Source organism: Colletotrichum aenigma (genome assembly GCF_013390185.1).
Source record: "Colletotrichum aenigma strain Cg56 chromosome Unknown KSG_Cg56_contig06, whole genome shotgun sequence".
Lineage (NCBI taxonomy): Eukaryota > Fungi > Ascomycota > Sordariomycetes > Glomerellales > Glomerellaceae > Colletotrichum > Colletotrichum aenigma.
Genome location: NW_023500912.1, coordinates 911,337 through 937,658, shown reverse-complemented (window position 1 = coordinate 937,658; position 26,322 = coordinate 911,337). Strand labels below are relative to the sequence as shown.

At 53.0% G+C, this 26,322-nt stretch overlaps 9 protein-coding genes across 9 annotated transcripts; 4 read left to right on the top strand and 5 right to left on the bottom strand.

The window, feature by feature from the left end:
- Window positions 1-1,040: 1,040 nt before the first annotated feature.
- Myh6 (Myosin-6) lies at window positions 1,041-3,303 on the top strand (the record flags this gene model as incomplete). The annotated part of the gene is made up of 3 exons (XM_037324535.1): window positions 1,041-1,921; window positions 1,973-2,156; window positions 2,209-3,303. 3 exons carry the CDS (start codon window positions 1,041-1,043, stop codon window positions 3,301-3,303), a joined length of 2,160 nt encoding a protein of 719 aa, XP_037176453.1.
- An 851-nt stretch (window positions 3,304-4,154) lies between these two features.
- CGCA056_v009287 (Neutral protease 2-like protein) lies at window positions 4,155-5,331 on the bottom strand (the record flags this gene model as incomplete). Its single annotated transcript, XM_037324534.1, has 3 exons — window positions 4,155-4,403; window positions 4,500-5,035; window positions 5,094-5,331. The coding sequence occupies 3 exons, from the start codon at window positions 5,329-5,331 to the stop codon at window positions 4,155-4,157; spliced, it is 1,023 nt and encodes a 340-aa protein (XP_037176459.1).
- A 1,377-nt stretch (window positions 5,332-6,708) lies between these two features.
- CGCA056_v009286 (uncharacterized protein) lies at window positions 6,709-7,218 on the top strand (the record flags this gene model as incomplete). Its single annotated transcript, XM_037324533.1, has 1 exon — window positions 6,709-7,218. The coding sequence occupies one exon, from the start codon at window positions 6,709-6,711 to the stop codon at window positions 7,216-7,218; it is 510 nt and encodes a 169-aa protein (XP_037176458.1).
- Window positions 7,219-12,409: 5,191 nt separating this feature from the next.
- CGCA056_v009285 (uncharacterized protein) lies at window positions 12,410-15,436 on the bottom strand (the record flags this gene model as incomplete). Its single annotated transcript, XM_037324532.1, has 1 exon — window positions 12,410-15,436. The coding sequence occupies one exon, from the start codon at window positions 15,434-15,436 to the stop codon at window positions 12,410-12,412; it is 3,027 nt and encodes a 1,008-aa protein (XP_037176461.1).
- Window positions 15,437-17,611: 2,175 nt separating this feature from the next.
- On the top strand, window positions 17,612-18,778 carry cyb5r4 (Cytochrome b5 reductase 4; the record flags this gene model as incomplete). The annotated part of the gene is made up of 1 exon (XM_037324531.1): window positions 17,612-18,778. The coding sequence occupies one exon, from the start codon at window positions 17,612-17,614 to the stop codon at window positions 18,776-18,778; it is 1,167 nt and encodes a 388-aa protein (XP_037176460.1).
- A 152-nt stretch (window positions 18,779-18,930) lies between these two features.
- On the bottom strand, window positions 18,931-21,736 carry Nbn (Nibrin; the record flags this gene model as incomplete). The annotated part of the gene is made up of 6 exons (XM_037324530.1): window positions 18,931-19,139; window positions 19,197-21,184; window positions 21,237-21,388; window positions 21,440-21,522; window positions 21,573-21,638; window positions 21,700-21,736. The coding sequence occupies 6 exons, from the start codon at window positions 21,734-21,736 to the stop codon at window positions 18,931-18,933; spliced, it is 2,535 nt and encodes an 844-aa protein (XP_037176456.1).
- A 440-nt stretch (window positions 21,737-22,176) lies between these two features.
- On the bottom strand, window positions 22,177-23,488 carry GPI14 (GPI mannosyltransferase 1; the record flags this gene model as incomplete). The annotated part of the gene is made up of 2 exons (XM_037324529.1): window positions 22,177-22,732; window positions 22,782-23,488. The coding sequence occupies 2 exons, from the start codon at window positions 23,486-23,488 to the stop codon at window positions 22,177-22,179; spliced, it is 1,263 nt and encodes a 420-aa protein (XP_037176455.1).
- Window positions 23,489-23,859: 371 nt separating this feature from the next.
- Window positions 23,860-24,732, top strand: Tsnax (Translin-associated protein X; the record flags this gene model as incomplete). The annotated part of the gene is made up of 3 exons (XM_037324528.1): window positions 23,860-24,041; window positions 24,098-24,115; window positions 24,165-24,732. 3 exons carry the CDS (start codon window positions 23,860-23,862, stop codon window positions 24,730-24,732), a joined length of 768 nt encoding a protein of 255 aa, XP_037177002.1.
- A 652-nt stretch (window positions 24,733-25,384) lies between these two features.
- Window positions 25,385-25,693, bottom strand: CGCA056_v009280 (uncharacterized protein; the record flags this gene model as incomplete). Its single annotated transcript, XM_037324527.1, has 2 exons — window positions 25,385-25,533; window positions 25,591-25,693. 2 exons carry the CDS (start codon window positions 25,691-25,693, stop codon window positions 25,385-25,387), a joined length of 252 nt encoding a protein of 83 aa, XP_037176457.1.
- Between the last annotated feature and the right edge of the window lie 629 nt (window positions 25,694-26,322).

The window sequence follows — 26,322 nt, the reverse complement described above, 5'->3', positions numbered from 1 at the left end:
GGCTTCTAGGGACGTCCCGAACGTTGGTACCCGCAATCCTCGATTCCTAATCGGTGTTTTTCTCCGTCTCGCGTGTTGCGATTTAGCGTCTGGCATGGGCTCTGCGACATTTGTACAGTTGGAAGGAGCTTCATCCGCAAGACTCTGGCAGGTTGGCACCTCTGTCGTTGAGAATATGTATGAAGAGAAGAAGATAATCAAAAGTTGTTGAAGGGAAACACGCAATGGACGAACCCTCAATCATCGTCTGCTGACTTTTGGCGATCAATGCCCATCCGGTTTCTTGGATTGACCCCAAGACGCGGCAGATCTATCATGGAAGATTCCACAGGAATCAACATTGTCATGTCGGGGGCCAGAGAAATGCTGGTCCCGCAGCTCTGTGGCGTTTCTGCCGGTCTTCTCAACGCGGAAGTAAGACAACCATTGCCCTGGGTTCTTCCTGCAAGCAATCTTGAGCTAAGCGATGCGAGAACGGCGCCCGTCGGCTAGAGCCGCCATAATAGCTTCATTCTTGAACCCATTACGAGCTTCAGATTCTGATTGGTAGGAAACCGCGAGATGAGTGTGAATCAATGTCCTCTGTCTGAGTCTTTCTGCAGCTAAGGTCTACCGAGACAGGAAGGATCGACTGATGCTGTTCCGCGGATCGAAAAGCTTGACATGTTTTCGGTTTTCACTGTGTTGAAATATGACGGGGAAGAATGTGGGATTGACGTTTCCACAAAACTAATTCATATCTTGCCGGATAAGGAAACTTCGCACTTCAGCTCCGGCAACTTCAGCTACACAATGTGCTTGGGCCGAACCAAACTAGACAGGATACGCACTTTTAGATGCAATAAATGAAAAACAAAATCTCATATGACAAGCTCCTCCTGGCAAGCGAAAATGTGGCAGGCTGAACCAGAGCTCCCGCTGTTAACGAGTTCCTGTCAATGAACGCCACAACCCTGCAGTATAAGATCAGAAACCGGCAAACTGATTGAACGAAGTATCATGAGAAAACACCCACACTGCGATTAACCCCCACATATACAATGCTCATCGACTTCGCCTTCAAGATCATCTCCATCCCATTCATCCCCATCAAGATACTCGGAAATCATCTTCCGCATCCTTCTTTGCCTCCTTCCAAACCGAAAACCAGCCAGGACCCAAAGAACCCCTCTGCTTCAACCTCAAATCCCACCAAGATGTACGTCTATCTGGGCAAGCTCAACTGGAAGGGTGCGGCGGTGGCCGAGGACGAGACTTTCATCGTTATACTGCCAAATGGAGCTGTTCGCACCGGTGACACTGCCTATGTCTTCTTCCAGTGGACGCGGGATGAATACGGAGTGCCGAAGGCCAACTGGTTTCAGACAATCTCTATCGACAAGGTTTCCAAGACCGACAAGGGAGACGATGTCTTCACTCTGAAGCACCCGAAGTTCTCGTGGAAGATCACTAGCCAGCAAGCCTACGAGAACATCAAGATTACCATGTCAGATTGTGCAAGCTATGAGACCTCGTCAACTCTCAAGCGTGTTTGGGGTACCTACTCCCACGGCGGCAAAGCCAATGACACTGTCCGAGTCTGGACCGGAAAGATCAACTGGTCCACCTTCGCCAAAAACGAGATGGCTACCTTCATCGCTCCTGAGGGCTTCGGCCAAGGCAGGCCCATCATGTCTCTTTGGCAATGGACGAAGAGCTCTGCTGGCAAAGCCAAGGATCCGTCTCTCCGTTGCGAATACCAGAAGATTCAGACCGAGAACAATGACGTTGTCAGATTTACTTACACTTCCTACTACGACTTGGACTGCACCTTCAACCGGCAAACCGGCAAGCTTTCCGTCCGCATGAAGTCACCTCAGGACAGTTCCGCCAAAGACCTTGGCGACTTCACCCTCGCTGCTTTGATCGATCGCCACTCTCAGTGAGTTTTAACACCCCCCATGAACCTGCAAAACTGACAGATTTGACTCAGCGACTTCAACCCGCCTGAGTCGACCCCGAACAAGGAGGAAACCGAATTCAGGCTTCCTCAGCCTCAGCCCTCGCTCCCTCGTGTCCTTGCCCCGATGCCCTTCCCTCGTACCCTGCTCGAAACTTTAACTCACACCGCTGCGTTTGTCGATCAAGCCGGTTACCTGGCCAAGTATGCGGAGCAGGTACGTACAACTTTTCACAAATCGTAACCCCAAGCCTTTAACTATTCTGTAGGAATTCAGAACACTGGACGAAAGGTTCCACCAGAGCGAGAGGCAACTTGAAGTGGCTCAGCAAGAGGCCAGTGCCCTTGATAAGGAAGTCAAGATGCTGAAACAAAAAATTGCCGTCGGAGAAGGCGTTGCCGACGAATTGAGGAAGCAGCTTAAGGATGCCGAGGACAAAGAAATGAAGATGAAAAGACATGACACAAAGGACCATGATGAGATTAACAACCTCCTAAGGGAGCGCAGCAATCTCAAGGCAGAAGTCTCTGCTCTCAAGATCAAACTCGTCGAGGTAGGCGAGAACCTTGAAGCGGAACAGAAGCAGAGGAGAAGACTGGAACACGAGAAAGACCACCTCGAAGACCACTGTGCGCTTTTGAAGAAGCAGAAGGAAAAGCTGAGGGCGGAGAAAGGAGAGCTCGAGGCCAAAAACAAAGATTCGGAGAAGCTGCGGAAGACACTCCATAAGGAACTCCAGAACACCAAGGATGAAGTTCAAACGAAGACTGATGCCCTCAAGAAAGCCGAAAAGGAGAGAGACCAAGCTCAATCTGAGATTGAATCGAAGAATCTGACCATCAACAAGGCTGAAGAGAAGGCCAAGAAGGCTGAGAAAGATTTTGATGTTGTGGCCCGCACCCTTAAGAAGGCCCAAGAGGAGATCACTCATTTGAAGAAGGAACGAAGTGATCATGATGAGTTGGACAAGAAGCACTTTGTGGATGATCAGAAGCAAGATGCTGAACACCTTAAGGAAATGGGAAAAATTCGCAGAGAATACGAGAAAAAGCTCAAGGATGCCGATGACAAGCTAAAGGCTGCTCTGTCTGAAGTTCAAAGCCTGAAGAATAGCCAAGAGGAGCATGCGAAGAAGGATCAGGAGCTCGCGGAACAAGATAAGAAGACACACCAGGACTACGAGGATAGGTACAACAGCCACCTTGAGAAAGACAAAGCAGATGCGGCGGTGAGGGATGCGGCGGACAAAGCTGCACTCGACGAAGAGCAAAAGAGAATCAACGACGCACAGGAAAGACTCAACGCAAGGAAGGCAATGCAACGATCGGGATGGCAGCAGAATAAGGGTGGCGTGGCGGTCTGAAGGGAGCAGTCCTCGGCTTAGGTTTCTTTTGTTTTGGCTTTGGGTACCGCAGGACCGCAAAACTTGGTTTTTTCCTTTCTAGGAACACGCTCGTTTGACTCAGTCTTTTAGTTTGAGATTTGGATAAGTACTAATAATTAAAGTATTGGTTCTACGCGAGTCTTCTGGGCGGTCACTGCCTAACTTTCGTCAAACTTGGTTAGCAGTTGCGAACCAAATTTGGGTTGACAGACCCCGTGTCTACTTCTGTTTTTGCAACCTTCGACCAACCCCTTTAGATGATGAGACTTCTTCTACTGTTGCTACACCTCAAATCCTGTGAGATCACTTGCTGTAGTCTCATTCCGACACACCCCTTTTGTCTCTTCACCTGCATCGTCGAATCATCATCGGAGCTCGCAGACTAGTCGTCTCACAAAACAGTTGATTGTGGAAGTAGCTTTAGAAACGATACCTAATTCCCGCTCTGAGCCCCAACCACTATGAATAATGTGCCAATGCTGTGAATCAAGCTTCATGGCGAATAATTGGCATCTTCATGGGCGCTTTCATCTTGGTTTTCATTTTATTGGCACGGAGGAAAGGGTTTCAGGCACTCGTCATACGGAAAACTCTGCATTCTGGTTTTCACGGACAGATTAACGATAAGTTAAATATCCAGCCGCTTTGACACCATTTCCAAGTTGTTTTGGGCTACAACTAAAAGTCAACATTCACGAAGTGGCTATTTTGTATTCAGAACGAACAGCCATCGAGGCTAGTTCAATTTATGTAAGAGATACGTCAAGTACTCGCTAGATATACAAAGAAATTTGTTAAAACATGTTGACGACAGGTAATCCCTCGCCCATTTAGCAGCGGTTCTTGATACCGCTGGCGTACATGGCAAACGTGTCCGCGTTGTCGAGCGACTGAGACGCGCTGATGGTATCGACGCAGCCCTCGTATCCGTAGCAAACATCGTCAGTGGCACCGATCTCAGACAAGTGAGTAGCCTCGTGGATCATGAGGAAAGCCAGGTCCGTGCCGCGGCAACCGGCGCCAGATACGGGGACCTCGAAAGAGTTCTCGCAAAGGACAATGTAGCCGTCGACGCCGGGCTGAGAAAGCTTGTTAGTACTCGCGTCATTAAGGAATCAAAGTTCAATATGACTTGCCTGAGCGTAAGCAGCAGCGTTGGCGCAGAAGTTGCCAACATCGGAGCAGTACATCTTGGCGTCCGCAGTCGAGCTGCCGAGATAGTCGGCGACCTTGCCAAGGACCTCAGCAGCCTTGGTGCCCGACGACTTCGAACGGAAGTACTGCTCCACGCGGGTACCTGCTTTGGCAGCTGTCTGCGCAGCGGCGGCAAGCTTCTGGCCCTCGGCAAGGCCCTTGAAAACGGTCGTCTTCTTGCTTCCGGTGCAGTCGTTCTGGACGTTGGCACGCTTAGCAGCCAGGCTCTGATAGAACGCCGCGTGGACCTCAGCAGCCTTGACTCCATCGACCTTGGCGGTGAGGACGCCCGAATCGTAGACGATCTGGCCAGCAATGTCGTTGCTTCCCTCCTTAGCGTAACGGAGAGATCCGACACTCGAAACATTAAACTCGCCGCCGGTGCTAAGGTCGTGTACCTCGGCGGGATCCCACTGGACCTCGACCTTCTCACCAGCACCGATTGTCTTGAAGGCAGAATCGGGGAGGTTCGTGTCGCGCACATAGACGCGGATACCGTTGAACGCAACTCTGTTGACTATTGACTACCCAAAGAACCGACTTATATGAAAATAGACGTAATGAACTCTACTTACCACCGTCAGTAGAGGCGGTCGAGAATTGAGCCCTCTCGATGGGAGTGTCGTCGAGAATAGAACCGGTCTTGAGAACTCGCAGAGGGCTGCTACCGGTGTTGGTGATGGTGGCCTTCAGTTCGCTGTTGCCGACCTGCTCAATCTTGACATCAAGAGGGCTTGCATCTCGGCGAGCAAGGTTGATAGCGGCGCCATTAGCAAGGGCTGCAAGGCAGGAAACAACAGTGGCGGCCTTCATTTTGGCTAAGGGATGTGGAAGAAACGAACGTAAGAACGAATGAATAAATGAATGAATGAGCGGATGAATGAATTATCTTCCGGACTTGGTCGGTAGCAGCTCAGCTGTTGAATTGTGACTAGAATATCCTTCCTTCGTCAGCGGAAGAGCACGACTTTATTACTTCACATCTTCGTGAAGGAGCAACCCGCCGGCCCCGCTGTGTGAGGCTGCATTCAGCCTGGACCGAAACATGAGTCGTATCGTGGAGAATGGAATCTCAAGGTGTAGATGCTTTTTTCCGCCACTGAAAACGAGCAATTTTGGGATGGGGCTTGAAGACAGCAACTTTTCCGATACGTTCGTCGGGAGCAACTGAGGCTGATGGACAGCGATCTGGGAACAGGGGTCGAATCACAATTATCTGTGCCTTCGAATTCCAGAGAGGCGGCACTTTGGCCAACACTGACTAGTAAGCATATTGGAGGATTGAAAAGGAAAGTCACAAGTTGTTCCCGGCCCCTCTTCACGGAAGACTATGGTTGTTCTGAATTGTCGATCACAACGATTGATGGTGGGGGCGTTGCCTGGTTTGTAATAAGTTATTGAAGCCGTGTGTTGATTTAAATTCTGTCTTCTAATTCGCTGTTTGTTTTCACAGCCGTGCACCACCAATGAGAAAGTGTCTTGGCTTTCTTGGCCGACTTGGCACGAGTGAGAAGTTGATTCAAGGGGTTACCGACTTACCCTTTAGCGAGGCATGGCAAGGCGAAAGATTCTAGACTGGTCTCTTTGAAATGGACTGGCCCCATCAAGAATTAGCACAAGCTTGCCCCTCACGTGTCGCAAGTTTAAATATTCTACAAACGTCGCTTAAACTTGCCGCTTGCTCAGTTGCCTCAAGTTACGCCTCTCATATATGGATTTCTCGTATTCCTCAGCCTGTTAGTTACTCAACAACGAACCACAAACACATCATTAAGGAGTTGCAGCCCCTTGAAGATTCGTAACGCGAGAGTGAACAATACGACAGCCTTCTTGCAACGGCAACTTTTCCCGCTTTCAATGGCAACATTCCCTTCTTAGCCTTACAACGGCAACTTTCCCTTCTTACATTGGCAACTTGCCTTTCTCATCTACCTGCATATATCCAGTCTTAGAGTTGAAGGGGCCCCCAAAAAGTCCGTCACCAATCTTGCCGCTCAACTCACTCAACATCCAACCGCAGAAAAAGCATTCGCATCATACCAGTCTGTTACCAGCCAGACACGGACAGAGCTATAACACATGATCGCCCAGCAGCGCAGCCGGGGACGTCTATCGCTCCCAACCGCCTTAGCTATAGGCGCTTTCGTTGTCACTTCTCTTTACTTCTTCTCGGCCCAATCAACGCCCACGATGGTCGACTCCGAGTCGTCGTCCTTTCCCGATCTGCAGCTGAGCCTCTCCCAGACCGTCGCCTCGAAAGCCCCCAGCGTCTCGGTGTCAGTCAAGAACACTAGTCCTGACACTCCCGTGACGATCCTGAAGTGGAATTCTCCCCTGGACGAGGCCGCCCTTGGCTTGGGTCTAGTGTCTATCACGCCCGCCGGGGCGTCGGAGTCTATCCACATCGACGCCGTCAAACTTACCCGCAAGATGCCACCAAGTGCCGAGTCCCTAATTACGTTGCTTCCTGGTGAGAGTGTAAGCAATGTCATCGAGCTACGCGAGCCGAGGGTTTCAAAAGATGTGTGGAAGGCAGGCCACGCGAAAGTAAAGATGACAGGGAGGTGGATGGCCGTTTGGCCCGGACTGACCACGAAAGAATTGTTGCAGCAGCCAGAGAAGCTGCAGTCTGTTGGTGCCGGCGCTGGTGGTTCATTGGCAGGGGATTGGAAGATTGAGGCTGCGGAGGTCGGTCAGTAGCGGACTCAATTTCCGCACTGCATTTCGCTCAATAAACACAAAACTCAAAAGATCTCGTGTTGAGAAGCTGATTTCCCAACTTCATTTTTGTCCGTTTGTGTATTTATCGTGTTACTTTTATGAAGATTGATGTTTGTTGTAACTTGCGCCTGTCGAGTCCCAGTCCAGTTTTGAAAAGTTATCTCAAATTTTGGGTTAGTTCTCAGAAGCTCCTCTGTAGATGAACTTACATAGTACACCTAGTATGGAGGATCTAGTTGGGGACAATGCTCAGTGTCTTGCTTTTAGCTACTAAGGGAAGGTGTCATGAAAAATGTCGAACTTTTTCCAAAGCAGAGCTTGGGTTTTCCTTTCTATGTCCCTGATTGTCCCGTGTCCTATCTCCTGGCGTTGGAAGGTTTTCTTCGCTCATGCCGAGCTTTTCTGTGTCGGAAATTCTGATCCGTGAAGCAGCAGCGTTTTACGATACTCTTGAAGAAGCTGAATTATCGCTGTGAAAATCGTATTCTAAAGCTCTATAACCTACGAGTTTCAACATAATTCAGAACCTGCAAAGGAGTGACAAACATGAGCTCAAGTTTCTTTTCGCCGCGCGAATTTGTCATGAGTTAGGCTGAGGTGGTGAAGAATGCCGGACTGGAGCTAGATTTTTGGAAATTCGTCAATTTGAGTTTAATGACACAGCCATTTCTTTCTCACATTGCTTCTCTTCATTGAACGATAAAGCAAGAAGAATCCCCGGGATTCGTACGCAGAGTTAAGACTGATATTTGTCCAACTTAGACACCATGCTAGTGGTTGACCGTTGACGGCTTTAGTGTCATCACATCTGCATGAACCCCCCCTAAAGACAGTCCATATCCCAAAACAAGACTCTGATGTATTCCGAAACATACTCATGTGAACAGCTATAAAAGCTCCCTGGTATCACATAACTCAGCATTGAGTTTAACAATTTGACTTCGGTAAAGTTTGATGGGTTGAGCTTGATGTCCTTTAGTTAGAGGAAAGCATGAAAATGACTTGAATATATGCTTCAGTCCCGATCTCAGCTGAAAAGTGTTGTTACATTTCTTTGAATATGATAACAGTTTGCTCATATGTAGCGAATACGTCGCGAACAACGATTAACAATAACAAAGAGTCAGTCAACAGGTCCATCGCGTGGGAATTTGGACCACCTCCCATCAAAGATAAAGCAAAGCTCTTTCGAAGATGGTTTTGCATAATCCTGTTCAACGTGACGTTATGGAAGTGACCATGGTTTCCGGAATGTACGAATTGTGACATGGATTATCTGTCTAATACTCTTGTTTCACCTCTTGTCTACTACATTGACTACGGTAAATACACTCAAAATGACGAAACACAGTGAAAGCTGCCCCCTTCACGAAAGATTTCAAGGCAACCGCTTTGAACAGCAAGCATGGCCCATTGGAAAGATGCTGCGCTACCTTACCACCTAAAGGCATGGACCTGGCAAAGACGACTATTGCTTAATTTTTATACACTTACAGAACTATCTGGGCTTATATACTACATGCCGCCTCAGTGCCTGCTGCTTCAAGTCTCAGGTCTTCTTCCATGACGACGCAACGTCTCAACCGCCGCTGTCGCCGGAAATGAACCGAGGGTTCCATAGGGTTGAAACTGTGTGAAAACTTCATGAAAGATGCTTGGAAAAATGAAGGTTGAGCACAACTTCCGATGTGGTCGAACGGATCTGGCCCCATTCGGTGAACGGCGATCACCACAAACCACGAGGAGCTTGCCAAGTACAATCATAGGACTCACCCGAGGATATCGCAGACGTCTCTGTTGTTTGAAAGAGCTACAGTGCATCATACATGAATAATTCAGAGAAAGGGGGGGGGGGGGTCATAGTGTGCCGATGGTACCTTACGACAGCGATCATGCTATTCTTACTTCAGAAAGCTTGCACCGAAACAAGATTCTAGCTTTTGTAAGCCTTTTAGAGACACCAAAGATTTAGCAAATTCATTTCTTGTTGAAATGATGTCAAGGTGTTTGAGATCATTTATATAAACGTAATGTGTGCTCACCACCGTGGCACCGTCGATCTGAATTGTCTGCAAATGGCAGAATAGTAAACCTTTTCTCAGCACTTATTATGGTATCAAGCAAGAAAGAAATGACCTAAATTTGAACATAAAAACCGAACTTCCTCAGTTTGACGGTAGACAAGTCAATCGCCGCTTTGAATTTGCGATGGAAACTTAAACAGGCCACTCAAGGCAATCGCCATAGAAGCGTCAGCACTATCTACTTAGGAAACTTTCAAACGTCGTGAAGGGTGAGGAGAAACTCATCGGAGTCCCTCCGAACATCGAGTATGTGATTGGAATATACCCAAAGGCAAGGACGCCGGTACCACGCCCGTAAGTCCCAATCACATACGGAGATGGCCAATGAATTTAGTCGAAACTTACGTGGCATGGCATCTATCTCGTAACAGGCAACATAGCTCTTAACAAACATTTATTCTGGCACGTATGCGTTTGTTAGCAGCTAGAATCGGCCTCTTATAGCTGATGCCATGCCTCGTGGATAGTCAGTCACCGGTGCTGGAGGAGAAGGAATACCGCAATCCCAGGCGCGTATATAAAGGAAGCTGAAAGGAGTATTTGTCAGGGCACCAAGCCAACGAATTCTTGACATTCTCTCGGCGTTGAGTTTGTAGAACCGTTTTCTTAAGATGGGAAAATCTCGATGCAAGCAGAACCCAACCATGATACACGACACGACGCAACGCACAGGAGACTTCTCTTTGTTTCTATTGATTATCGTGGGGTTCGTTTCTCGAATACTAATGGAGAGTTGAAGGACGATGCTGAAGGGGCAGGAGCCGCCATGTCTTTCATCTGACACGTCTCATTATGAGCATCCCCTCGCTTTCTGCATCGAGATGTAGAGTTTGCAGACTGCGAAAGGAGGCTGAATATTCGTCGAATTTCAGCTTATCCCTGCTGAAATATATTCCAATACAAGATTGGCTTGTTTTATACCCAATTCACGGCTGTCGTATCTAAGTCTGAACGATTCGACATTTCCATCGAGGGTCCTTCCCCCAAGGCTGGACGCGATATTGCCTTCCCTTGACCTACATATGTTGGAACTTGGAATAAAAGGCTTTGCGTCTATACAAAAGCCTCTAGTGCAAAGTTTCAGCGGCAGCCCGCGCTTGCGTGATGATGGGGGGGTTTTGTCAACGTGTTCCCATCTCGCCCACAACGAACTAGACGGAAGGGTCTCATGCCTTTGAGTCTCTCGCGGAGAAGGAACCTAAACGAAAGCCCTCGTTTGAGTGGAAACTGCGCTTCAACTCTTCATTCCACTCGCGTCCCAAACATAGAAAAAGGAGAATCCGTTTTGCGGTTTCCCCCTAAGCAACGATGTCCTGAAGACCACAACCCTACAGCAGCCAGCACTCACACACTGACGCGACAAAGCCACTTCCCAACTAAACAACCACCCACAACCAGCACCAAACTCCAGAAGCCCCCCAAAAACACAAATAAAAGCTTCAAAATGACCCAAATCCCAAGTAAAGACAAAACCGCCTGCCCTCTTCTACCGGGGATAAGTTGAGCCGAGCGTCAACGACCAGTTATACCGAGATTTGTTTGTTTACTTTATCGAGATCGGGCACAGGTCAAAGTGCTGCTGTTGGGTTTCAGTACTGTGAAAAAAAGTATAGAGTGAACTGCGATACCTACTTATATGGGTTGACCAGACTGCCAACAAGACAAAACAGTCGCTGATAGAACCTCCGCGCCCCGACCAAAACCAACGCCGGCACCCAAACCAAACTGAACGTCGGCCCCACACCCCAGCCCCATCCTGTCTAATCCCAGATACAGCTTGCCGTCTCCAACGCCTTGTTGGCTAAGTGGTATAGCGCCTCACTAGTAATGAGGAGATCGGGTGTTCGATTCACCCACGAGGCAAATAGCCTCCGACATCTCCGTCGGCCGATTCTTTTTGCAGTTTCTCACTCATCTTCTTCACTTTTTATTTGCATCGCCATGCATCACCAAATGCACAACCCTCCCTCCACCGAGTAATGCGATCGGGTGCTCGTTTCCGCATAAAGTCTCCCCGGTCCGTCACCTCCGTCTCCGAGCCGAAGCCTCACCCCAGTCAACCTCCTGTCTCACCCCCAGCCAACAAGCTCCCCTCCCTCCCAGGACACATCGCAATCACCCAAGCCACGCTCCTCAAAAAGGAGGCTCACAAGGGCCCGGCGCATTGTCTCTGCACCTCCCGTATATACCCCTGCCACTCGTAATTGAGACCGTTGAGCAAGACCTTCACCGCGTACGAAAGAAGCAATACCTCGGCCCCCCTTTGCACCCATGTGGGACCTAATATTTCCTTCTCCCATCCCGATCGAGACAGAGTCCTGGTCCAGAACCCTCAGCCTCATCGCCGCCCAGCCCTCGGGACTCCCCGCTAGGGACCCGGATGAGACCCCTGATCTTCACATCTGACATCACTCACCGCCAAACGCAAGAAGCACGAACTTGAAATCATCACCAGAGTCTTTGACTGGTCTTATTTGACTCGAATCGATATTATACACATCGGCTCGTCATCATCTGCATGTTCCCCTTTTTCGTCTCCTCCGTCTTTCCGTCTTGATTCTTGGTCTTCTACTTGCGTCATCTGCTGATGGGCAAATCGCTCGCAAGGGTCGAAACTTCCTCCCCAAACCAAGCGCAGGCGAAAAAAAAAACCAGTTGTGGGCGCCTTCTTTTTGGACTTCAAATCCCACTCGGCCCGCCCTTGTATGTTCCGTTCTTTATATGTAAAGTTGCTTTGGGGTATCTGTTGGTACACAAAAACGCGTGACAAAGGAAAACCGGTTTGTTTGCAGAAAATGAGCAGTCGCAGTGTTTCTACCCTCCCTTCTTGGGAGGAAAGATGATGCTTCGCCGATGATGTCGTTCCTTTCGTTAGAATGCCGAAAGACCGAGTAGACACAAATGAGAAAATAGAAAACGCCTGGTTACGACTAATCCTGTCTCCCGATGCAATGTTTGGTGATTTTGTGAAAGGAAAATGTTCCGTGAGTGGTGATGTTGTGCGATGCCACCGCAACGTCCAGGCCGCGACGGGAGACCCGGTCTGCTTGAAAGATTATAATGTGTAGTTGGTATTGAAGGCGCTGTTATGAGCCCTCCGTCGGCAGCTCGATACCGCTATCGCGGTCCTGCGGCTCTTTGCTCCAATTTGGCGTGAGACTCCTCGGGGAATCCACTGGACTGCTCGGTGCTGACGCTCCATCCTTGCGCGACTCCTCATCCTCGTTGTCTCGCAGGTAAGCCGGCTGGAGCACACGTGGTGGCAGCTTCACCTCGCTGGGTTGCACCTTGTACTCGAGAGCCTTCTTGCCCTCCTTGATGAGCTCCTCCGTCCAATTCAAGCACTTCTTGATGCTCTGATTGATCTTCTGACTGTCGACAAGCAGCTCTCTGTGCTTGGTGAGATCCAGCTGAAGTCGCTTTTCGTCTCGTTTCCTCCGGCGAGTGTCGCGCTCGGGGTCCGACTTGGCAGAGTCCGTATCGTCAAGCTCCGATGACTCAAACATGGAATCCTCGAGGTCTTCTAAATCGCCTTCGCCCTCAGCCCCACCTTCACCTCCAGCTTCAACCTCTTCCTCCTCACTAAGGTCCGAAAGATCTAGAACACCTTCGATACCAAGACCCGTGACCGGCTCAGACGGCACCTCGGCTGGTGGCGCAGAGGGGGCCGAGGACAGACGGCCAGATCGGGACAGTCTTTTGTACCTCCTCAATTCAGCCGTCTGTTTCCTGAGCTGCCTCTCGAGCGATCTGTTAATGGCCTCCAGGGAAGCGTTTGTAATCTCCAGGTCCTGGACCTTGCGTTCCCTCCTAGCGTGCTTCACCATATCGTTCAAAGGGTCGCCGTGGTTCGACCGGGTCGGGCTATGGAGTTCTTCCAGATCCCTGGAATCGTCGTCGTCATCGTCCTCCTCCTCTTCCTCTCCCTCAGATTCGCTCAGCTCATCTGCTGCCTGCAATATCGAAGCTATCGTGATCGGCTGGTTAGGGAAGAAGCTGGCCATTGTCGGAGACGACACTCCGGAGGGAGTCGGCGACTGAGAAGCCATGAACTGTGACATGATCATGGCATCGGTGGGTGCAGCGTCTGAGCCGACGTGGCTCGCGGGCCGGCTGTTGACATGGCTGGCGACCTGAGAGACGGCGTCCATACTGATTTTGCGCTTGTGCATCGAAGGCGCCAGCGGTGGCGGGCTGGTCATCTGGGTCCGAGTCTGCGGTTGACTATTGCTCTTAACCAATGGCGGAGCAGCTGGAGCTTGTATCGGCTTGTTGGGCGACATGGGCCGAGACGCGAGGGACAAACCGCTTGCCGAGCCAGCTGAATTCCTAGCCTTCTTTCTCGACTCTGCGATCGTTGGCCCGGTCCCCGAGGCTGCAGACGACGGCCTGAAGCCGGGAGCCAGATTTGGAGCTCCATTTGCATAAAAGAACTTGCTCTGCGGCGGCTCCGGCGTGGGCGCGAGTGTCGGTGATAATGACGGTGCAAGCGAGGGAGCGAGCATCGGCGTGAAGCCTACGCCCGCGGACGTGGGCCGATTCTTGTCTACGGCGCTGCCATTGGCGTACAGGAAGGTGGAAGCTCGCTGTGGGGCGGCAGGAGCAGCAGCAGGCTGCTTGGGCTGGGGAGCGGGCGCTGAGGGTTTGGCGTCGCTCGCATAGAAAAATTTGGAGTCGGCATCGTGGCGGTTGCCAGCGGTGGAAGGGACAGGGCTGAAGGTAACGACTTGTCTCCTTACCGGCTCAGCCTGGAAAGTGGGCTGGTGATCCCAATCGTTGGTTCGGTCGGGATTTGGTGTGCCGTTGGGCGTGCTATTATTGCTGTCGACGCGGTTCTGGCGAGGACCTGATCGCGGTGTGATATTATTGCCCAGGAAGGGCGCAGGACTCGTCAGGTCGTCCTTGGCTCCTCCCCCAGCAGCGGCGTGTAGAGTCGGGTGTTGGGTGTTGTTATTCGTGTTATCGTTGCGGCGGCGGCCCAGGGGGGTCACGACGGAGGCTGGCTTCGCAGCAACTTTCGGGGTGAGGGGAGCTCGATTCATTCCCTTTGCGGTGAGGGAGGGCATTCCCGGCTGGCGGGTAGTCGTGCTGCCCCCTTTGTCGTAGGGGGGCATCGTGGTGGGCGTGGGAGAGGCGGATGCAGAGGCGGATGCGGATGCAGGTGCGGAGGATGAGGCGGGCGAAGGTGTTGGCGACGGCTTCGCTCGCGCGGCGTTGGCAGGACGAGATGAGGGGTTCAGGACATTTTGGTCTCTGTTGCGGAGGGGAGAGCGCAAGCTGGAGGACAGTGCAGGTTGCTGTCGTCGGGCGGAGGCAGAACCCTGAGGGGAAGTAGCAGGAGTTTCCGCAGTGGTACCCGCGTCGTCGGCGTCGGTGGTTGTGGTTGTAGTGGTGGTGGTATTGGAGGCGGTCGCGGGTGGTGATTGCGAAGAAGATGTTGTGTTTGGGTTTGGGTTTGGATTGGCAGCAGTAGCAGCAGCAGCAGCGGCGGCGGCGGCGGTTGGGTTGGCGGTTGCGGTTGTAGTGGTGGAGTGGGAGTTTGATGTTTTGGTGGTGCCTGCGCCAATTGTGGCTACGGTCACAGTACTTCTACTTCTAGTGGTGGTAGCTGTGATGCGTGGCCGGGGCCCCGTTGCGGTTGGTGGGCCAGTGGCAGCAGTGCGAGTCGCAGTCGCAGCACTAGTTCCAGCGGCAGCGGCAGTCTTTGGTCTGCTGGATGGAGTGTTGGTGGTGGTGCTGGTGCCAGTGCTGCCAATGCCAGAGCCAGAGACAGACCTTCGCGTGGGCGTGCTAGCGGGATTATTTGTGGTTCGGGCTCGAATCTGGGCGACCGTGGGTTTGCGACCCGCGGATGCTGGTGCTGGTGATACGGGCCGCAAGGGCGTCGAGGTCGGCGAGAGCAGCGCAGGCGAAGAGGCCCTGGACGATGCTGCTGTTGATGCTGCTGACGATAGGGCGGGGTTGCCGGTGGCGGGCGAGAGCGACGATGGCCTGATGTTTCTGTGAAGCCGGGATGGGTCGGGCTTCTTGGGCTGTTTCTTGGTGAGGTCTTCAGAAGCAGTCGACAGATTGTTGCAGCCGGCCGGCGTGTTGGCGGAGGTGAGCGAGCGCATTTTGGGCAGCAGGAGCCGCTACGCTACCTATTTGCAGGTGACTGTTCGGTTCGGGTTCCTGGCGGCGGTGGTGGACAGGTGCTGGTACAGGTACAGGTACTGGTACTCCTGGGGTTCCTCCTCCGTCCTCGGCTTCTCACTGGCTACCATGGCCGGGAAACGGAAAACCACATTGGACGAACACGGGCGTTCCCTGCCTCTTTCTGTCGTCGTCGTGCACTCCTTTCCCAGGTTTGGGTATCCCAGGAACGAGGCTTCAAAATGAAAACCAGCAAAAGATGTGCAAAGAAAAATAGAAGCCAGCAGGGATGGGCGCGGTGGTCGACTGTCGAGGTGCCCAGTTTACCGGTGACGGTGGGCTTCGTGGAAAGTGGTTCGCAGGGCCTGCAATTCCGCTTGAGGCAGTCGACGACGATGCCGGTTCTCTCGTGTGTGTGACTGTGCCCGTCGTACGCACAAGTGCTTGCTTGCTGCAGGTCGGGGGTGTGAGAGGGGGGGTAGGGGAGGGGAGGGGTTCGTCGTCGGTGAGGCAAAAGGCGGTGATGGACCACTTCGCCGCTTCACCTTTTTCAGCTTGGGGTCCCGTCGGGATAGGAGTAAAAAAAAAGGAGGCAATGTGCTTTGCAGCCCAAAGACCAAGACCGAGAAAGAAGGAGAAAAAAAAAGGTTGTTGGTTTGTTGTCTCGCGTTTGTCTCTCTCAAACAGCGTTGACTCGACACGAAACGGTCCCCGATTGAAACATGCAGGTCGTTGATCAACGGCGTAGCGGTGACACAGGGCAGGTAAGGTAGCAGCAGCAACCAACCGCGAACAGACGCGTCCAAGGTGTGTGTGCCGGAATAGGGAAACTCGGGGGATCAAAAACGAGACAGAGCACGAGTGGTGAGTGTGACTGAGAGATTGGAATGGGCAGCGGCGGCGGGGGGAGGACGCAAGTTGAAGAATGTCATTCACGATTCCACGAAACGGGGGCGTCCAGTAGCAGCCCAGTTACCAGTTAGCCGCAAGCCTCAAAGTTGCATATTCGACTCCTCTCTCACGCTTCAACTTCACCGAGGATCCGTAAAAAAAGAGGAGAGCGCAGGCGAACCTGGGAACGGGAATGGCAGATAATGCAATATGACATGTTCGCTATCGTCCACAGCAAGGCACAAAACTATCCATGGGCCATGGTCCATTGGGCCATGTTATTCCTGGCGTGTTGTCATTCTTCGAAACCGCCCGTTGGATCCCCCTCATCTCGATTGGCATTTGTTTATTCATGCGTCCCAACCTGCACAAACCCACTCCACACGACACAAGACAACCAATCCCGGATATCTCAGAGGTCTGCCGTCGTGACATTTCGTCTTGTGTGCTGTGTGATTTGGTTCGAGAGGTGCAGTGTGCAGTGCTAGTCTCCAACTCTTGCCCGCCTTACGGATACCTACCTACCCTTGGCCCATCCATAAGACACCTTGGAGAGGTATATCTGATATGAATGCAGGCTAGCGGAGACTCACAAGAAAATAAAAAGGAAAAAGGGAAAAGAATGTCGCCAATGAGCGGGACAAGGGCGGCAGGGCGGGAAACGATTCACCTTCGGGACGGCGGTGACATTTCGTCTCTCCTTCGGTGTCTTCCCCCTTCAGGTCGGACCCTTCCCAGTCTGCTTTATTTTTGTTTTGGGCCCTTGACAGCGCCCATCTCGTTTATTTTCCTCCCCCCCTTCCTCCCGTGATCCCGGGTTGTTGCCCGGCCGGGCCAAATTGAACGTGGGCACGCGCTAGCGGAACGTCGCGGTACGTACCTGTTTCCCCTTCCTCGCGCCTTTCCATCTCGAAATCTCAATCTCGTAGCGCGTCATTCCGCCCTCCGAGGCAACACTTGTGAACCCCACCAAAAGGGGACACGGTGCACCCCTGTCGCTTAGCAGCCGCCCGTTAAGGGAACAACCATCTCTCCAGCTTCCATTGCGGGCCCCACGCCAGACAGCTGACCACTCACCGTGACCGTTGAACCCGCTGACCAAGACTGAAGACACTCGCAGCGCAACATTCTCCAAATCCCATCACGACGTCAACCTCAAACTGCCTCTCTGTCAGGACCCTCACCCAACAAACGACGACCCATCCCATCTCCGTCGCGGCCCCCCACGGCCTCTCCCAACGCGACACCAACAAGGACAACAAAAAATGGGCTACATCGGTGTCTCCCTCATCATCGCCTCCGTCGTCTGGGTCATCGTCGCCCCTCCGCCATGGATACACCCCTTCATGCCGCCCTTCCTCCTGACCTGGCGTCCCTCCCAATCCCTCCCGGCGCCACCAAAGACACGCTCAAGTCCCCCGCCGAACGATGACAAGACCCCAAGCAACGGCGCCGCCGGCCCCGAGGAGCAAAAGCGCACCGCAGCCGCACCTGCCCCGCCATCCATCAACTTCCCCGAAGACCCCGACCCGATACCGGCACCGGCACCGAAGAACAACGCCCTCGCCATGCCCCCTCCTCCCACGATCATCCGCCGTCCGAACGCGGCCCCGACGCCGGTGATATCTGAGCCAGAAGAGGAACAAACAACACCCAAAGCCAACCCCTCCACCCCCGCCGGCCCAGCCGTACCCTCCTTCTCCCTCAACGAGCCCTCCTCAACCAGCCTTACCACGAGCGCGAACCCGACCCCGACCCTCGGCCTCGGAAGCATGCCGCCCCCTCCGGCACCCGGGCGCGGCAGCATGCCTCCTCCCCCGCCTCTCTTCAACAACACCTCGACGAACTCCCTCCCAGGCCGCGGCAGCATGCCCCCACCACCATCCTCCTCCTCACGAGGTCCCGTCCCACCCCGCCTCGCCGCCTTCCCAGCCGCAAACTCCCCCCAACGCGCCCGCGGCCCCATCCCCAACCGCGGTCCTACCCCCTCCTCCTCCTCCTCCTCCCTCCTCCCACCGCCAACACACTCTGCCAAACCCTCCAAACCAAGCCGCAAAGTAATCCTCACGCCCGGCCACTCCCCGCTCGACTGGGCCCGCATCTCCGGCCCCAACGCCGACCTGCGCAACCTGCCCCCCTCCACGCCCTACCTCAAAGTCACCCCCTCCATGCTCAAGAAGATGACCGGCCGCAAGGGCAAGGACGCCTGGATGGCCCTCGGTGGCCGCGTCTACAACATCACCCCCTACCTGCCCTACCACCCCGCCGGCGAGCCCGAGCTGCTCCGCGGCGCCGGGCGAGACGGCACGAAGCTGTTTGGGGAGATCCACCCCTGGGTCAACTACGAGACTATGCTTTCGGCGTGTTTGGTCGGGCTGCTGGTGGACGAGGAAGAAGGCGCGAAGCCGAGCGCCATGGACGAGATGGATTAAACCACTTCTTTTGCACATTCTTAGAAGAGAGAGACAAGCACATACGGTTACTACGCTGTGTATTAACAGGTCGACCCTGCATACAGATACTGATAGAGTGATACCCCATAATAGACGCACCGCTCACAGCGACCGCAATCATACAAACATCGCTAGTTGGCCTCCTCGGCGCCATCGTCCACATCCTTCTCGCTGGCGTTGCAGTCAACCATCTCAGCGTCGCCGTCCGCATCATTGTCGTCGGCCTTGCTGCCCTCGCCAGCTTCGCGGGCACGGCTTCTTGAAAGCCTTCTTGCCCGACTTCGCGTTATAGCTCCCTTTGACTCGTCGCTCCACTTGAACAGCAGGCCTTCAGGATCAGCTTTGGGGCTATCTCAGCGTCTCCTAAACTTAAACTTCAGCCCGTCGTCGTCGTCACTGTCATCGCTATCAGCCACCTCTCGAGGTTTCCTCGCCGCTCGAGTCTTCTTCGCAGGTGGTTCGTCGGTCGGAGCCGGAGGCGGCGCTGCTCTCTTGCCGCGCGTCGTCCTCTGGCTTTGGCTAGTAGCTTGAGACTGTGTCGTCGTGGCGCGGGAGCTTCTCGATCGTGGTGGGGCGGGTTCTGGCTCGGGCTCGGGTGCAGGCGTCTCATCCTCTTCGTCGCTGCTGACAATGCTAACTGTGCCCCGATCTTGAAGTGACACACGTCGCGAAGCGGCAGACTGACCACTACTCATGCCACTCTTCTGACTAGTATTCCTGCCGCTTTTCTGGGTGTCGTCCTTCTTCTTCTTCTGACTGTCGTCCTCGAGCCAGTACTCATCGCCAATGCCATAATCTTTCTTCTTGACCTCCTTTAGAGGTACAATGACTTTCTGGCGCGGTCGTCCCGTGAGCTCGCCACGGGGTACGAAGCCTTTGAAATTTTTGCGTCCATTCCAGGCCGGGTTCCATCTGCCGCTCGCTACGTCTTCCTCGTGAGTCCTGGTTGCCGGCCGTTGACGTACAGGCATGGCCACCGTGGTTTGGTTCCGACCGATTTCTGCCAAGTCAAGGTCGGCTGGCAAATTGCGAAGGTCATCCTTTTCGGCCTTGGCCGCAGCCTCCAGTTCTTCACGTCTTTTGCGAGCGACTTCGAGGACATCAATCTCTTGCTTCACCTTCTTGGGCTTAGTAGCAGGCTTCGGCTCCGGAGCCTTTGGAGGTTCGGGCTCCTTAGGTCGCGGGTCTGGATCTTCTCCAGCCTCAATCCGTCGTCGCTTGGCTGCGGCCGCATTTGGGATAATATCATCCATGATGCTGTCATCCTCTAATGGAGGCCGCTTCCTCTGCGACCTCCTGATGTTCGTCTCTTGTGACGAGTCTGGGATTTCATCAAGTACGGCCGCTTCTTGCGACACAAATAACCCCTCCTCGGTTTCCGGTTCAGCGTTGACAGGCACGCTCTCTGGTTCTTTGGGGACCACAGGACCATCATCGTCGTCGTCATTATCGAATCCGGCAAAACGTCTGGTGGCTGCCCTTCGCACACGAGCTGGTCTCACTGGTGGAGCAGACGGTGCAGATTCTTGGGGTGTGTGTTGTGAAGGGGCGGGCTGGTCAACATCCATCGAGTCACTGCTCGAAGCCTGCTGCGGCGCTGTGCGTGGAGGCTCCTGAGTAGGGTCAATCTCCAGACGCCGACGCAGAATACTGGCGTCTTTGACGAGAATCGCCTCAAGGAACTCGTTCTGCTCAATGGGCCTATGGTCCAATCGGAGCGAGACTTGAGTAAAAAAGTCCGCATACCAGGCCATAGAATCACCTTTGCTAGGCGTGTAGCGGACGACAACAACACCTCGTCCCTCGCTGCCATCTTCAAAGCACCCAAGCCCTTTCTCGCCTGCTTCTGTTTTGACGTACAGAATGAACTCGTCGACAGTAGTCGCGTTGGGGGTCACCTTTGTGTAAAGCGCCTTGCCCTTGCCGTTGATGATGGGGGCGCGAAGATTCTCAAACTGGCCCTTTTCGTAGAAAATGAATGTGTATCCCTCAAAGATGTCGCGGCGACCTTCGTCGGGGGCATAGGCGGCGTTGGGACGCTCGACAGGTTCGCCGCCACGTGGAGGCAAGTGGCTTAAGGCATCGGGCCAGGAGCTGTCGAAGTTATCCTCCAGCGCACATATAGCTGTTGGCTCCGAAGTCGCTGCCGCAACAATCGCATCGACAAATGAGTCCGTCACAATGTATTTCCCATTGACAAGAGCTTGAAGGCCCTTTGACGTATTACGCTTTTTTACCACCACGTGTGTCGTATGCTCAACATCGTATTCGGATGTAAGCTTGATGTCCAGCTGCTCGACGTCGGCTCGCAGTCGGGACAAGGGGTCGGCTTGCATTTCGCGACTGGAGAAACTGAAGGTCAGCACCACCGGGTGCCATGTCAACCTAGAAAATGGTCAGCAGCAGTTCATTCTTTCGCGATAGAGTGCGACCGTACCGGAAGACTTCCGTGCAACCGCCAATCTTGATCTCTGCCGTCGCTTCGGTCACCACATGTTTCTCGCCCTTATACTTGTGTCCATCGACCGTTGTGCCCGCCTTCGTGTTCAAGTCTTCGATCGTTATCGTCGACCGACTGGACAGATCTTGCTGCGAATAAGATCAGCAGAGTTGCCTTATGTATACCCAACTAGAACGTACGCTGTCGCCTTCGGGAACCTTGTCGACTTGTATCGTCATGTGCTTGCGCGAGATGGTCTTGTGGGCGATCGTGAGGGTTCCGGCTGCAGTTGTCAGCAACGTGAGTCATTCGGGGGTCAGTTGAATCGCATACGTTCGACATTCGCGGATGTTCGGCCAAAGAGATACAGTTTTCCGGGGCGCAGCCAGATGCGCCGGCCTGGGATCAATCGCGTTAGCTCGTGTCGCTGGCTGCTGTCAGCAGGAAGCTCGATACGAACCCTCGAGCGCGTTTCCCTCGTTCTCCAGCAGCCACATTGCGGAAGTAAGTATCTGATCCACAGGATAAAATGTTTGCAGATCGTTGCGCAATGGGAGGACGTTGTGGCGCTGGGAAAAGTCGTTGGGTGCTTGGCCTGCAAGGTGCGAAATGGTGGGGAGAAGTTGCGCGACTGGTTGGATCGCGTTCGGACGTGCTCCTGCGGGAAGGTGACGCCTAATCACGTGGCCACTTTCCAGGCAACAGCACCTTTGAACCTGGCTCGATTGCACCTGAAAGCTTCAACTAAGGTATTATCTTTGCCACATTTTGCGACTGTACTTTCTCAAGTTGAGTTGCCGGAAGGGTCGTGCTTGGTTGCCTACAAACCATTGAGGCCGAATCGACCGTTTCACTCAAGCCAACGGTGAGAGCCACACTTTAATTAAATCTAGTTTTATTCAGAATGAACAGGCCAGTGTTGCCATGTATTGCTATATCAACTCTTGGCCTTGATGGCCTTGACAGTGCTCGCTGCCTCTGCTCCATCACCAATGATGACACCTAGGATCCAGCAGTTGACCAAGAAGAATCCCACCGAGGAAGCAAAAAGGCCCGGGAAAAACGTACTGTATCCCAAAAACTCGAGTTGGAATCCCTGCTGCAGCCATGCAGCCTGAGAAACAACCCAAAGACCCAGCGCTATCACTCCCAGCTTCGGGCTCTTCAGAAATGCCGAGTTGGGGAGGTAGAGCGGGAGGAAGACCATGTACCAGAGGAAGTACTGACTGGTACAGACTTTGTTGAAGGTAACAAATGCAAAAGTCTGCGCCATCATTGATGTTGCGAGATCCTTCTTCGCCAGAACAAGAGGGATGAGTATGGTCGAGAGCAGAATCTGAGGGAAGAATGCCACAGACTCAATCTTGATGGCCGCTGTGGATGGCAGTGCCGAGTTGAGGTAGAGAAGGATGTTGTACGGGCTGAAGTTATGCCTGTGGTCTATCCTGGTGACGTGATGAAAGTAGGTATGCACCAAGAACGGGGTGCCGTAGCTGGAGGATCTTAGCATGGCAACCAAGCAGAGGTTCATTTAAGACTCACATTTCGAACATGGCAATGTTCAGACCCATGAATGTTGCAAGACTGACGACGGCCAGCTTTATCCTCTCCGGGTTCAAGAAGATGACGAGGACGTCAGGAAGAGACTTCGCACGCTCAGCCCCCTTTCGTCCCAGGGTCTCATCATCCATCCACCAGACGATTGCCGGTGCGTAGATGAACGGGTAGATCTTGAAATGCACCCCAAATCCAAGCAGAAGACCGGCCAATGCCGTCCGCTTTTCCAGAACAGCCCATAGAAGTGCCATCACCATCACACCGAGCAGACCCTCGGAGCTTCCCCTCGTGCTGATTGTAGCAACCATTGGGTTGAGAAGCCAGATGCTGGCAAACTTCAGAGCCCTTCCCTCATCGACGCCGCGACTCTTCAGAATGCGCACAATCAGCCATCCTGCCAGGAGATCTGCCACAGCAAAGACCGCCTTTCCGAACGAGAACCATCCATCCCAGGCGGTCGGAGCGAGCATCCACGCCAAGAGAGGCGTGTAGCGGTAAGTCTCGCGGTCGTAAGGTGAGCGCCCCTGCGCTGTGAAGCGGGCGGCATCGGTGAAAACCAAATAATCGATGTCGGTGTACTTGACTGCCGAGTTGGCGTCCTGCCAGAGACCATAAAAGAGCATGCCGACGCGGAGAAGCGCGGCGGCGCCGAAGAGCGGCACGGGCCGGAAGAGCGCCTTGAGGCCGGCCATGGTTGGGCGGTGTTTCAATCCTCCCAGTCTTTCCGAGAAGATATGACACTTTTACTCTGCCATTGAACACCGTGCACAATTCGATTACAACGGCCGGGCTTCAAGTTGTTGATGTCTCGTGGTTATTGAAGCTTCAAGCCCCTTCCCAACTGGGGAAATTTGAGTGACGTGGGCATAACTGGCAAGCCCCTGGCTGTTGCAGAGACCCGCACCCGCCATTACACTGTGCATGGACCCACACCCGGGGGTTCTGCTCCAATCAACCCCACCATCAATTCTGACCCTGAGCATCAACCATCAAACTGCATCACCGACTTCATCGCTGGGCACTCTATCAACTGGCACTCATCAACCGCTGCAACACACTCACGATGTCTAAGCGCGATCGTGACGGAAACATGCGGTCCAATGAGGCCAAGCAGAAGCCCGCGGCACCCGTGACGCAGTTCACACCCATGTTCTCTAAATTCCGCGACGAGCTGGACGAGCACCACGACCGGAGAGAGCGCATCATCAAGGCCTCAAGAGACGTCACTGCTCTGAGCAAGAAGATGTATTTTTTCTTCTCGTTTGAACAGAATCAGAATGAATTGGCTAACACTTGGACAGAATTTTCACCTGCCAAAGGTACCCTCGCCCCTGCGCATCCAGCAGGTGCACCACTGACACAACACAGAGTCAACAAGCTCGGTGAACTCCCCAACTTCGCACAGAAGGAACTCAACACCCGCATGGAAGAGATCAAGAACCACCTCACCTCAATCGAGGGCGACATCCAGGGCATTAACCGCTACCGCTACGCCTACTCCCTTCGCTGCCTCGAGGAACTTGTCGAGGCCCTCTCCTTCACCCACTACCTGCGTACCCAGACCCTCATCAGCCCAGATGACACAGCGGCCGCGGTCCCCGCAAACGTGCCTCTGACCGAGAACGACTACATGTACGGCCTCTTCGACCTGTTTGGTGAGATGATGCGCTTCGCCACCGTCACGACAGCCCAAACGGGACAGCTCGCCGGCGTTGAGGGCCGTAACATCCTGCAAGATATCCACGAGCTGAGCAGTTGCTTCGAGATTCTGCCCGAGATTCCGACCAAGGACTTCAGAGGAAAGATGGAGGTTATGAGGCAGTCGGTGCGCAAGGTCGAGAAGCTGGGCTACGGTCTGGCGATTCGGGGTACGGAGAGGCCAAAGGGCTGGGTGCCTGACATGAAGGAGGATTTTGACCCTACTTCTCTGGAGTGAGGCAGCCGATTCTTTTCACTGGACGATAGAATAATATTGTCCGGCATGCATGACGAGGTCAGAGTGTGTTCCATTTGTAGTCATCGGCCTGGAAGGTAGAAGGGCTGGCGTTCAAAATAATGAAGGAAAGACTGACTGAGTTCTTACCGATCCATGTATGCGAAGTGATCCGATTTTTCTGGCCTCATTATTAGTTCCCGACTGTTGTGAGCATCTCCAAACTGTCAACCTGTGGAATGGGTACAGCCGGTAATGTACATAATCAACATATGTTCTTGCTTGCGTAGGAATATTCGCTTTCCCGAGTACAAATGATGACGGCTTTGGAGCATAAGTACCCTCGTCCATCATCGGCGGGGTTGGCAAACACCTGCTGCATCTCACGGGCAGAGGAGAAAAAACAGAATTCGGCATCATTTCATCACCGAGAAGAAGAGAACAACGGTCAGCATAATCAACATCAGTTTCACATTCAAATTATTCTGCGTGTCAATCGTCGAGTCTCATATTGTTGGAGGTCAATATAGAGATCCTGAAAGCGTTGCTTTGGCCTGTTCAATGCATTATTGCACTATTTGAGTGCTTGCTAAGAACAGCTTGGCCTTACTATCTAACCCCTTGTCCCATTGTCGAGCCCACATGTAGTAGCCGTTTAGAAGCACGTGGGGTTGTACGGAGTGTTAGGGTCATAAGACACGCAGCGGTTGTCGCCGCAAATGGGAATGTAGTTGCAAGAAACCGGGGTGGGACCGCAGCAGTCGCTGTTCTCGTTGCATTTGGCATAGAGTGCCTCGCATCGCTCTGCATATCATCGGGTTAACAACGAGGTAGCGTAGAGGATGTGGGGCTTTCACTGACTTTCTACTGCGAAAAGAGTACCGTCATCATTGTTTGGGGAGGATGGCACCGCGGCGACAAAAGCGGCGAAGGCCAGGATGGCGATCTTCAGAGTAGAAGGCATTTTTACAGTGGCGGGAATTGGTTGAATGAGCGTGTTGTGGGTGTTGAAGAAGCACGACAGTGAAATGTTGCAAAGGAGGCTTTGGTACAGGAACATATTTATAGATATGTCATGTGGTTGACTAGGATTGATGCAAATGGAGTGCTCCGTGACTTTCAATCAACCGCCAAGTCCTAACATCAGGGGAAGTGGGTTATCTCGCGACCTAAGCCACGACCTCCTAGGCCAGCTTGAATTCCGACGTTGCCGTACTCTTCGGAACAACCCATAACGGGTTGTCTGAAAACTTCTTATATTAAAGCGGTTCATTCTATCTCCCCGAGCCCACTACTTAAGCTTCCGAAAATCATTCACACGGGACGACCGGAGACCCGTTCCTCAACCCGGCGCGGACTCTAAGTCCGTCAGAAATAAGTGAATGTTGCACTAGGTACTCTCTCCAAGTAGTTGAAGAATGTACTCTGCCTTTGGAAGGCACTATTTCCTTGAAGGTGGTGCATTGCTCTTGCAGATTACTCGAGAGTCAGGCCAGCGAGCTAACACTTGATTCTTGGCTATATCGCAAGTCGTAACGGGCTGCGAGTCAGAGGCACCGTGGCACAGCACCTAGCTCATGAATGCCGAAAGCC